General features: G+C 45.0%; 1 protein-coding gene across 1 annotated transcript in view; it reads left to right on the top strand.

The window, feature by feature from the left end:
- Positions 1 to 11,642, top strand: part of LOC139372796 (CBY1 interacting BAR domain containing 1) — a 39,820-nt gene extending 28,178 nt beyond the window's left edge. Inside the window, exons 8-9 of the mRNA XM_071112600.1 lie at positions 9,791 to 9,910; positions 11,093 to 11,642. Of these exons, the coding sequence (XP_070968701.1) occupies positions 9,791 to 9,910; positions 11,093 to 11,203 (231 nt within the window). The 3' untranslated portion in view covers positions 11,204 to 11,642. The remainder of the gene's footprint in view (positions 1 to 9,790; positions 9,911 to 11,092) is intronic.
- Positions 11,643 to 13,085: the final 1,443 nt, after the last annotated feature.

Here is a 13,085-nt window from a genome sequence, read left to right as displayed (position 1 = left end):
GCATCAGCTACTCTTCCTGAGGTTTATTATGGATCCCCATTAGCCAAGGCATCAGCTACTCTTCCTGGGGTTTATTATGGATCCCCATTAGCCAAGGCATCAGCTACTCTTCCTGAGGTTTATTAGGGATCCCCATTAGCCAAGGCATCAGCTACTCTTCCTGTGGTTTATTAGGGATCCCCATTAGCCAAGGCATCAGCTACTCTTCCTGAGGTTTATTATGGATCCCCATTAGCCAAGGCATCAGCTACTCTTCCTGGGGTTTATTATGGATCCCCATTAGCCAAGGCATCAGCTACTCTTCCTGAGGTTTATTAGGGATCCCCATTAGCCAAGGCATCAGCTACTCTTCCTGAGGTTTATTAGGGATCCCCATTAGCCAAGGCATCAGCTACTCTTCCTGGGGTTTATTATGGATCCCCATTAGCCAAGGTATCAGCTACTCTTCCTGAGGTTTATTATGGATCCCCATTAGCCAAGGCATCAGCTACTCTTCCTGAGGTTTATTATGGATCCCCATTAGCCAAGGCATCAGCTACTCTTCCTGAGGTTTATTATGGATCCCCATTAGCCAAGGCATCAGCTACTCTTCCTGAGGTTTATTATGGATCCCCATTAGCCAAGGCATCAGCTACTCTTCCTGAGGTTTATTATGGATCCCCATTAGCCAAAGCATCAGCTACTCTTCCTGAGGTTTATTATGGATCCCCATTAGCCAAGGCATCAGCTACTCTTCCTGGGGTTTATTATGGATCCCCATTAGCCAAGGCATCAGCTACTCTTCCTGAGGTTTATTAGGGATCCCCATTAGCCAAGGCATCAGCTACTCTTCCTGTGGTTTATTAGGGATCCCCATTAGCCAAGGCATCAGCTACTCTTCCTGAGGTGTATTATGGATCCCCATTAGCCAAGGCATCAGCTACTCTTCCTGGGGTTTATTATGGATCCCCATTAGCCAAGGCATCAGCTACTCTTCCTGAGGTTTATTATGGATCGCCATTAGCCAAGGCATCAGCTACTCTTCCTGGGGTTTATTATGGATCCCCATTAGCCAAGGCATCAGCTACTCTTCCTGGGGTTTATTATGGATCCCCATTAGCCAAGGCATCAGCTACTCTTCCTGAGGTTTATTATGGATCCCCATTAGCCAAGGCATCAGCTACTCTTCCTGAGGTTTATTATGGATCCCCATTAGCCAAGGCATCAGCTACTCTTCCTGAGGTTTATTATGGATCCCCATTAGCCAAGGCATCAGCTACTCTTCCTGAGGTTTATTATGGATCCCCATTAGCCAAGGCATCAGCTACTCTTCCTGAGGTTTATTATGGATCCCCATTAGCCAAGGCATCAGCTACTCTTCCTGAGGTTTATTATGGATCCCCATTAGCCAAGGCATCAGCTACTCTTCCTGGGGTTTATTATGGATCCCCATTAGCCAAGGCATCAGCTACTCTTCCTGAGGTTTATTAGGGATCCCCATTAGCCAAGGCATCAGCTACTCTTCCTGTGGTTTATTAGGGATCCCCATTAGCCAAGGCATCAGCTACTCTTCCTGAGGTTTATTATGGATCCCCATTAGCCAAGGCATCAGCTACTCTTCCTGGGGTTTATTATGGATCCTCATTAGCCAAGGCATCAGCTACTCTTCCTGAGGTTTATTAGGGATCCCCATTAGCCAAGGCATCAGCTACTCTTCCTGAGGTTTATTAGGGATCCCCATTAGCCAAGGCATCAGCTACTCTTCCTGAGGTTTATTATGGATCCCCATTAGCCAAGGCATCAGCTACTCTTCCTGAGGTTTATTAGGGATCCTCATTAGCCAAGGCATCAGCTACTCTTCCTGAGGTTTATTATGGATCCCCATTAGCCAAGGCATCAGCTACTCTTCCTGAGGTTTATTATGGATCCCCATTAGCCAAGGCATCAGCTACTCTTCCTGAGGTTTATTATGGATCCCCATTAGCCAAGGCATCAGCTACTCTTCCTGTGGTTTATTAGGGATCCCCATTAGCCAAGGCATCAGCTACTCTTCCTGAGGTGTATTATGGATCCCCATTAGCCAAGGCATCAGCTACTCTTCCTGGGGTTTATTATGGATCCTCATTAGCCAAGGCATCAGCTACTCTTCCTGAGGTTTATTATGTATCCCCATTAGCCAAGGCATCAGCTACTCTTCCTGAGGTTTATTATGGATCCCCATTAGCCAAGGCATCAGCTACTCTTCCTGAGGTTTATTAGGGATCCCCATTAGCCAAGGCATCAGCTACTCTTCCTGATGTTTATTAGGGATCCCCATTAGCCAAGGCATCAGCTACTCTTCCTGAGGTTTATTATGGATCCCCATTAGCCAAGGCATCAGCTACTCTTCCTGGGGTTTATTATGGATCCCCATTAGCCAAGGCATCAGCTACTCTTCCTGAGGTTTATTATGGATCCCCATTAGCCAAGGCATCAGCTACTCTTCCTGGGGTTTATTATGGATCCCCATTAGCCAAGGCATCAGCTACTCTTCCTTGGGTTTATTATGGATCCCCATTAGCCAAGGCATCAGCTACTCTTCCTGAGGTTTATTATGGATCCCCATTAGCCAAGGCATCAGCTACTCTTCCTGAGGTTTATTATGGATCCCCATTAGCCAAGGCATCAGCTACTCTTCCTGGGGTTTATTATGGATCCCCATTAGCCAAGGCATCAGCTACTCTTCCTGAGGTTTATTATGGATCCCCATTAGCCAAGGCATCAGCTACTCTTCCTGAGGTTTATTATGGATCCCCATTAGCCAAGGCATCAGCTACTCTTCCTGGGGTTTATTATGGATCCCCATTAGCCAAGGCATCAGCTACTCTTCCTGGGGTTTATTATGGATCCCCATTAGCCAAGGCATCAGCTACTCTTCCTGAGGTTTATTATGGATCCCCATTAGCCAAGGCATCAGCTACTCTTCCTGAGGTTTATTAGGGATCCCCATTAGCCAAGGCATCAGCTACTCTTCCTGAGGTTTATTATGGATCCCCATTAGCCAAGGCATCAGCTACTCTTCCTGAGGTTTATTATGGATCCCCATTAGCCAAGGCATCAGCTACTCTTCCTGAGGTTTATTATGGATCCCCATTAGCCAAGGCATCAGCTACTCTTCCTGAGGTTTATTATGGATCCCCATTAGCCAAGGCATCAGCTACTCTTCCTGAGGTTTATTATGGATCCCCATTAGCCAAGGCATCAGCTACTCTTCCTGGGGTTTATTATGGATCCCCATTAGCCAAGGCATCAGCTACTCTTCCTGAGGTTTATTATGGATCCCCATTAGCCAAGGCATCAGCTACTCTTCCTGGGGTTTATTATGGATCCCCACTAGCCAAGGCATCAGCTACTCTCCCTGAGGTTTATTATGGATCCCCATTAGCCAAGGCATCAGCTACTCTTCCTGAGGTTTATTAGGGATCCCCACTAGCCAAGGCATCAGCTACTCTTCCTGGGGTTTATTATGGATCCCCATTAGCCAAGGCATCAGCTACTCTTCCTGGGGTTTATTATGGATCCCCATTAGCCAAGGCATCAGCTACTCTTCCTGAGGTTTATTATGGATCCCCATTAGCCAAGGCATCAGCTACTCTTCCTGAGGTTTATTATGGATCCCCATTAGCCAAGGCATCAGCTACTCTTCCTGAGGTTTATTATGGATCCCCATTAGCCAAGGCATCAGCTACTCTTCTTGGGGTTTATTATGGATCCCCATTAGCCAAGGCATCAGCTACTCTTCCTGGGGTTTATTATGGATCCCCATTAGCCAAGGCATCAGCTACTCTTCCTGAGGTTTATTATGGATCCCCATTAGCCAAGGCATCAGCTACTCTTCCTGGGGTTTATTATGGATCCCCATTAGCCAAGGCATCAGCTACTCTTCCTGGGGTTTATTATGGATCCCCATTAGCCAAGGCATCAGCTACTCTTCCTGAGGTTTATTATGGATCCCCATTAGCCAAGGCATCGCTTACTCTTCCTGGGGTTTATTATGGATCCCCATTAGCCAAGGCATCAGCTACTCTTCCTGAGGTTTATTATGGATCCCCATTAGCCAAGGCATCAGCTACTCTTCCTGAGGTTTATTATGGATCCCCATTAGCCAAGGCATCAGCTACTCTTCCTGAGGTTTATTATGGATTCCCATTAGCCAAGGCATCAGCTACTCTTCCTGAGGTTTATTATGGATCCCCATTAGCCAAGGCATCAGCTACTCTTCCTGAGGTTTATTATGGATCCCCATTAGCCAAGTTATCAGCTACTCTTCCTGAGGTTTATTATGGATCCCCATTAGCCAAGGCATCAGCTACTCTTCCTGGGGTTTATTATGGATCCCCATTAGCCAAGGCATCAGCTACTCTTCCTGGGGTTTATTATGGATCCCCATTAGCCAAGGCATCAGCTACTCTTCCTGGGGTTTATTATGGATCCCCATTAGCCAAGGCATCAGCTACTCTTCCTGGGGTTTATTATGGATCCCCATTAGCCAAGGCATCAGCTACTCTTCCTGGGGTTTATTATGGATCCCCATTAGCCAAGGCATCAGCTACTCTTCCTGGGGTTTATTATGGATCCCCATTAGCCAAGGCATCAGCTACTCTTCCTGAGGTTTATTATGGATCCCCATTAGCCAAGGCATCAGCTACTCTTCCTGAGGTTTATTATGGATCCCCATTAGCCAAGGCATCAGCTACTCTTCCTGAGGTTTATTATGGATCCCCATTAGCCAAGGCATCAGCTACTCTTCCTGAGGTTTATTATGGATCCCCATTAGCCAAGGCATCAGCTACTCTTCCTGGGGTTTATTATGGATCCCCATTAGCCAAGGCATCAGCTACTCTTCCTGGGGTTTATTATGGATCCCCATTAGCCAAGGCATCAGCTACTCTTCCTGAGGTTTATTATGGATCCTCATTAGCCAAGGCATCAGCTACTCTTCCTGAGGTTTATTAGGGATCCCCATTAGCCAAGGCATCAGCTACTCTTCCTGAGGTTTATTATGGATCCTCATTAGCCAAGGCATCAGCTACTCTTCCTGAGGTTTATTAGGGATCCCCATTAGCCAAGGCATCAGCTACTCTTCCTGAGGGTTATTATGGATCCCCATTAGCCAAGGCATCAGCTACTCTTCCTGGGGTTTATTATGGATCCCCATTAGCCAAGGCATCAGCTACTCTTCCTGAGGTTTATTATGGATCCTCATTAGCCAAGGCATCAGCTACTCTTCCTGAGGTTTATTATGGATCCCCATTAGCCAAGGCATCAGCTACTCTTCCTGAGGTTTATTATGGATCCTCATTAGCCAAGGCATCAGCTACTCTTCCTGGGGTTTATTATGGATCCCCATTAGCCAAGGCATCAGCTACTCTTCCTGAGGGTTATTATGGATCCCCATTAGCCAAGGCATCAGCTACTCTTCCTGAGGTTTATTATGGATCCCCATTAGCCAAGGCATCAGCTACTCTTCCTATGGGTTATTATGGATCCCCATTAGCCAAGGCATCAGCTACTCTTCCTGAGGTTTATTATGGATCCCCATTAGCCAAGGCATCAGCTACTCTTCCTGAGGGTTATTATGGATCCCCATTAGCCAAGGCATCAGCTACTCTTCCTGAGGGTTATTATGGATCCCCATTAGCCAAGGCATCAGCTACTCTTCCTGAGGTTTATTATGGATCCCCATTAGCCAAGGCATCAGCTACTCTTCCTGAGGTTTATTATGGATCCCCATTAGCCAAGGCATCAGCTACTCTTCCTGGGGTTTATTATGGATCCCCATTAGCCAAGGCAGCAGCTACTCTTCCTGAGGTTTATTATGGATCCCCATTAGCCAAGGCATCAGCTACTCTTCCTGAGGTTTATTATGGATCCCCATTAGCCAAGGCATCAGCTACTCTTCCTGGGGTTTATTATGGATCCCCATTAGCCAAGGCATCAGCTACTCTTCCTGAGGTTTATTATGGATCCCCATTAGCCAAGGCATCAGCTACTCTTCCTGGGGTTTATTATGGATCCCCATTAGCCAAGGCATCAGCTACTCTTCCTGAGGTTTATTATGGATCCCCATTAGCCAAGGCATCAGCTACTCTTCCTGGGGTTTATTATGGATCCCCATTAGCCAAGGCATCAGCTACTCTTCCTGGGGTTTATTATGGATCCCCATTAGCCAAGGCAGCAGCTACTCTTCCTGGGGGTTATTATGGATCCCCACTAGCCAAGGCATCAGCTACTCTTCCTGGGGTTTATTAGGGATCCCCATTAGCCAAGGCATCAGCTCCATACAGGGAGGAGGTGGGGCCCTCAGAGTGTGTTGTCAGCAAAGTGTGTTGTCTCACTCAAAGTCAACAAAACAAAGGAACTGATCGTGGACTTCAGGGAACAGCAGAGGGAGCAGCCCCCCTATCCACTTCGACGGGACAGTAGTGGAGAGGGTGAAAAGTAAAAGTAAAGTGTTGTCTGGCATTTTCTTTTTTGAGAGCAGAGGCTTCTTCCTTCCTGACCTCCCATGTAGGCCAGGTTTGGGGCTTCTTCCTTCCTGACCTCCCATGTAGGCCAGGTTTGGGGCTTCTTCCTTCCTGACCTCCCATGTAGGCCAGGTTTGGGTCTTCTTCCTTCCTGACCTCCCATGTAGGCCAGGTTTGGGGCTTCTTCCTTCCTGACCTCCCATGTAGGCCAGGTTTGGGGCTTCTTCCTTCCTGACCTCCCATGTCGGCCAGGTTTGGGGCTTCTTCCTTCCTGACCTCCCATGTAGGCCAGGTTTGGGTCTTCTTCCTTCCTGACCTCCCATGTAGGCCAGGTTTGGGGCTTCTTCCTTCCTGACCTCCCATGTAGGCCAGGTTTGGGGCTTCTTCCTTCCTGACCTCCCATGTAGGCCAGGTTTGGGTCTTCTTCCTTCCTGACCTCCCATGTAGGCCAGGTTTGGGTCTTCTTCCTTCCTGACCTCCCATGTAGGCCAGGTTTGGGGCTTCTTCCTTCCGACCTCCCATGTAGGCCAAGTTTGTCTCTTTCTGACAGTTGACTCATGAACGTCGACATTGATTGTGGCAAGAGAGGCCTGTAGATCCCTTGATGTAACCCTGGGGTTCTTACAGACTGCTATGAGCATCTTTCGGGCAACTCTTTGGCTGAATTTGGTGGGACGATTGCCAGTGGTCTGGAATTTTCTCCATTTGTAGTTGAGCCATCTTTGTGGAGGACTGCACCCTCCCAAGGTACTCTCTAATGATTTTCTAATCATTTTCACCTGTTTTGTTGCACCTGATTCTAATTTTAGCTATTTTATATCATAGTACACCCCTACTTTTACTCACTTTTTTCTGCGTAATTGCTTAACATTTTCAAAGTTTATTTATTTTGTATGATTTGTTAAATTGGGTTACTTTTTTATTAATGAATGTGGTGGGAATTTAGCTCAAATATAGGTGTCCAAATATGTAATAAACAACATGACCACTTTCCAGAGGGTGTACTTACTTTTTCACATGACTGTACATGGCAGTACTGGCCACTTTAATAATGCTTACATACTGCTTACTCATTTCATATATACAGTTGAAGTTGGAAGTTTACATACACTTAGGTTGGAGTCATTAAAACTCATTTTTCAACCACACATTTCTTTTTAATAAACTATAGTTTTGGCAAGTCGGTTAGGACATCTACTTTGTGCATGGCACAAATAATTTTTCCAGCAATTGTTTACAGACCGATTATTTCACTGTATCACAATTCCAGTGGGTCAGAAGTTTACATACACTAAGTTGACTGAGCCTTTAAACAGCTTAGAAAATTCCCGAAAATTATGTCATGGCTTTAGAAGCTTCTGATAGGCTAATTGACATAATTTGAGTCAATTGGAGGTGTACCTGTGGAAGTATTTCAAGGCCTACCTTCAAACTCAGTGCCTCTTAGCTTGACATCATGGGGAGATCTATAGAAATCAGCCAAGACCTCGACAAGTCTGTTTCATCCTTGGGAGCAATTTCCAAACGCCTGAAGGTACCACATTCATCTGTACAAACAATAGTACGCAGGTATAAACACCACGGAGCCGTCATACTGCCCAGGAAGGAGATATGTTCTGTCTCCTAGAGATGAACGTACTTTGGTGCGAAAAGTGCAAATCAATCCCAGAACAAAAGCGAAGGACCTTGTGAAGATGCTGGAGTAAACAGGGACAAAAGTATCTATATCCACAGTAAAACGAGTCCTATATTGACATAATCTGAAAGGCCGCTCAGCAAGGAAGAAGAGACTGCTCCAAAACCGTCATCCAATTGGACAATGTCCCCAAGCATACTTTCAAAGTTGTGGCAAAATGGCTTAAGGACAACAAAGTCAAGGTATGGTAGTGGCCATCACAAAGCCCTGACCTCAGTCCCATAGAAAATGTGTGGGCAGAACTGAAAAGGCGTGTGCGAGCAAGGAGGTCCTACAAATCTGACTCAGTTACTCCACCTCTGTCAGGAGGGGCCAAAATGGGCCAAAATTCACCCAAATTATTGTGGGAAGCTTGTGGAAGGCTACCCGAAACGTTTGACCCAAGTTAAACAATTGAAAGGCAATGCTACCAAATACTAATTGAGTGTATGTAAACTTCTGACTCTCTCTCCGGGAATGTGATGAAAGAAATAAAAGCTGAAAGAAATCATTTTCTCTACTATTATTCTGACATTTCACATTCTTAAAATAAAGTGGGGATCCTAACTGACCTAAGACAGGGAATTTTTACTAGGATTAAATGTCAGGAATTGTGAGAAACTGACTTCAAGTGTATTTGGCTAAGGTGTATGTAAACTTCTGACTTCAACTGTAGATACTGTATTCCATTCTACTGTATTTTAGTCAATGCCATGCCGACATTGCACAATCTAATAAATATAAATTTCTTAATTCCATTATTTTACTTTTAGATTTGTGTGTACAATTGTGAATCTTTTTTAGATACTACTGCACTGTTAGGTACTACTGCACTGTTGGAGCTAGGAAAACCAGCATTTAGTTAGGTACTACTGCACTGTTGGAGCTAGGAAAACCAGCATTTAGTTAGATACTACTGCACTGTTGGAGCTAGGAACACAAGCATTTAGTTAGATATTACTGCATTGTTGGAGCTAGAAACACCAGCATTTTGCTACACCCACAATAACATTAGCTAAAAATGAATACGTGACCAATAAAATGTTATTTTATTTGTCAACACTTCTTACAAAAACAAGTAGTGATGAAGTCAATCTCTCTTCCACTTTTCCCTTTTTAGCTTGAAATAAGCGGTAAAAATAATATAGATTTTTAAAATTGACTTGATGGCTCGCACATCACAAGTCAACTATCAACACATTTATAGATAGAATACATGATTATATTAAAATTATATTTTATGCCATTTAATGCAGCACTAACATTAATTATTTTCTTTACCCTTTGTGGATGGGACCGAAGCTGTTGCCTGGGGGGGGGGGGCGGCCATGTTTAAACCCGTCTTTCTCCATTGTTAATATAAGACATGTTCTATCCCCACTGCATGTATGTCCAGTGTAATAGGACTTTTATCCAGGGTAATGTCTAGGATTCTGCACATTATTGATAGTGTTCCATTCTTCATACTCATTTATAATTGGCTATCAAAGGCAGAACACATTTGTTTACATTCTGGAAATGTCCATTGTTTACACCCAATTGTCAGTTCAAGAGGCCAGCAGAATCACTGTTTTTGGGGGGGGGTTTCTAAATGGAAGAGTATAGCCAGCCCTCCGTCCTGTTTTGGCAGGTATTCAGGAGCTTGCTGCACCCCCCTGACTACCAGTCTCGCTTAGAAATAGTGCGTGCTAATTCCAAAACATCACTCAATCTGACTGCGTCTACCCTGAGTAAAACGGGGACCTTACAGGTAAGATACTGGTGCCCAAAACCAACTTACTCTCTTCAGGTTCTGAACCTTTGACCTTTGTCTTCTTCTGTGGCCAGACATCTACTGTTGGTGCCCGATAACTGTGGTGTAATTCAACCACTTGTTTTGATTGATGGGAGTGTTAATGGGGTCATCGCGATGCTTCCAACATGGTTTTTGCTCCACGCAGAATCCCCCAGTTTTCCTCGTAGAAAAGCAGAACGTTCAATGGCCCTTGTTAATATGCCTTACTGTACCTTTATCAGTCAGGTTGTATCTGAGCTGTGTACAGCAACATCATCCTTATCATCACAACCTAACTAACCTCTTCACAGGAACACCTAGAGGTAGCCTGTAATCTGATATCAAACTGCTTTATTTAACAGGAACACCTAGAGGTAGCCTGTAATCTGATATCAAACTGCTTTATTTAACAGGAACACCTAGAGGTAGCCTGTAATCTGATATCAAACTGCTTTATTCAACAGGAAAACCTAAAGGTAGCCTGTAATCTGATATCAAACTGCTTTATTTAACAGGAACACCTAGAGGTAGCCTGCTTTTTTTCCATCTCCTCTGTCTTTGAGGATGCTGAGCCTGGTCTCAGACGCTAGCCTAGCCCTGGTCTCGGACTCTAGCCTAGCCCTGTGCTCAGGGGCTAGCCTAGCCCTGGTCTCGGACGCTAGCCTAGCCCTGGTCTCGGACGCTAGTCTAGCCCTGGTCTCGGACGCTAGCCTAGCCCTGGTCTCGGACGCTAGCCTAGCCCTGGTCTCGGACGCTAGCCTAGCCCTGGTCTCGGACTCTAGCCTAGCCCAGTGCTCAGGGGCTAGCCTAGCCCTGGTCTCGGACGCTAGCCTAGCCCTGGTCTCGGACGCTAGCCTAGCCCTGGTCTCGGACGCTAGCCTAGCCCTGGTCTCGGACGCTAGCCTAGCCCTGGTCTCGGACGCTAGCCTAGCCCTGGTCTCAGATACTGGTTGTGTGCTTGCCATCTCCAAATATGGCTTGGCAATGAGTAACAAGGAGTTGGCATGATAGCAGAAACAGACTCATACAAAGTTGCATTGTATTGAATAATGTACTTTACAGCACAGACACAGAATACATGGTTTTAGAATGGTAACAAGTTGTAGTGATCATCTTTTTAGTCAGTCTATTTACTGAATGACTGCCTGTTTTCTATAGCAATCACTGACCCCGAGCAGACAGAGGAGAGAGGAGGAGGAGGGAGATGACGAAGATGTGGATGATGAAGAGGAAGATGATGATCTTGAAGAAGTCACAGATGATGAATGAATTGGAAATCTGTTTTGATTAGTATCTTTTCATTTGTGATGGGAGGAGGTTTTCTAGAAAATATTGTGTTCTTTATGGCCATGAAATGATGTCCTAAACAGGGGCCATAGGGGGCCCATAGGGCTCTGGTCAAAAGTAAGTGCACTATATAGGGAATAGGGTGCCACTTGTGGACACAGAAATAATATTCACGTAAAGTGTTTTTAACCCAGCAGTTGTACATGGTCGTTATCATTTCCAATTCTGGAGCTGAAATAATTGCTATGTTATTTGTTTATCTATTTCATTGACCAAAGGGATGGTGGGATATCAATGTCTTTGTCATGTGGCAGTATTAATGTCTACTTGTATTTGTATATAACAAAGTGCCAAATCTGTATTTGTTTTGTGTGGCAATGTTGCCTTTATTGTATAAACTTTCCATAATAGAAAAACTGTTGTTTTTTATGGAATAAACTCTTGCCAGTGGAATTTATGAATTGTTCAGAATCTTCAATGTCTTGTTTTTGCCATGTAGACTTATTGGCACCATGTGTTGAATGATGCACAGTCACAATGGTGATAACAGGAGGGTTTAGTTGAAACTGACTCACACTGGTCATAATGATGATGGTGGATAAGAAAGGACCCATCCACTCCCTGGTCATGCAGTGATATTAAATAACCCTCTACATACTGTTCAGTTGTTTTACTGTGTTTAGTAAGCACTAAACTAGCCTTGTCCCAGGTCTGTTTTACTGTCTGTTTAGTAAGCACTAAACTAGCCTGGTCCCAGGTCTGTTTAGTAACCAGTAAACTAGCCTGGTCCCAGGTCTGTTTTACTGTCTGTTTAGTAAGCACTAAACTAGCCTGGTCCCAGGTCTGTTTGTGCTGTCTGTTTAGTAACCACTAAACTAGCCTGGTGCCAGGTCTGTTTGTGCTGTCTGTTTAGTAAGCACTAAACTAGCCTGGTCCCAGGTCTGTTTGTGCTGTCTGTTTAGTAAGCACTAAACTAGCCTGGTCCCAGGTCTGTTTGTGCTGTCTGTTTAGTAAGCACTAAACTAGCCTGGTCCCAGGTCTGTTTGTGCTGTCTGTTTAGTAAGCACTAAACTAGCCTGGTCCCAGATCTGTTTCTGGAGTCTTCTCCACTCCTAGGGTGTCATGGATACCATTGTGCTGCAATGAACTACATGACAAACTGAGTAGTGGATATGATCCAATGACATCCTCCGGTGGTGAAGGACAACCCAGGGGTGGGGGGGTGAGTCAGAAGCAGGGATAAGGGGCCCTCACTGACCCCTCGGACAGTGAGGTCTGTCTATTTGTATTTTTTAGGGATCCCCATTAGCTGTTGCCAAGCGACTCTTGCTGGGGTCAAAACACACCAAAGCAACCATATTACATATGAAACAAGAGATGAACTGTGTTTTAACTGAATGACCTAAAGATAAAACAGTACATCATATAACATCTCTACACCACCACACATCCACAACATGTTCAATATCACCATGTGTGTGTGTCTCTTCACAGACCCCGTTGTTCCATAGGAGTATTTTTATCTGTTTTTTAAATCTGATTCTACTGCTGCGTCAGTTACCTGATGTGGAATAGAGTTCCATGTAGCCATGGCTCTATGTAGTACTGTGAACCTCCCATAGTCTGTTCTGGACTTGGGGACTGTGAAGAGACCTCTGGTAGCTCTTTGTGTACTTTTAAAGGTCAGCCGTGCTGCCCGGTTCTGAGACAACTGCAATTTTCCCAAGTCCGTCTTTGTGGCAACTTTCCACACAACTGAACAGTAGTCCAGGTGAGACAAAACCAGGGCCTGTAGAACCTGTTCAGAAGGCAGAGCAGCGCTTTATGTCTATCACAGTATTGCATCCAAGATAGTGTACTATGT

The sequence above is a fragment of the Oncorhynchus clarkii genome, chromosome 18 (assembly GCF_045791955.1).
Source record: "Oncorhynchus clarkii lewisi isolate Uvic-CL-2024 chromosome 18, UVic_Ocla_1.0, whole genome shotgun sequence".
Classification (NCBI taxonomy): domain Eukaryota; kingdom Metazoa; phylum Chordata; class Actinopteri; order Salmoniformes; family Salmonidae; genus Oncorhynchus; species Oncorhynchus clarkii.
Note: the sequence above shows the minus strand (reverse complement) of the source record. Positions and strands in the feature narration are given on the sequence as shown.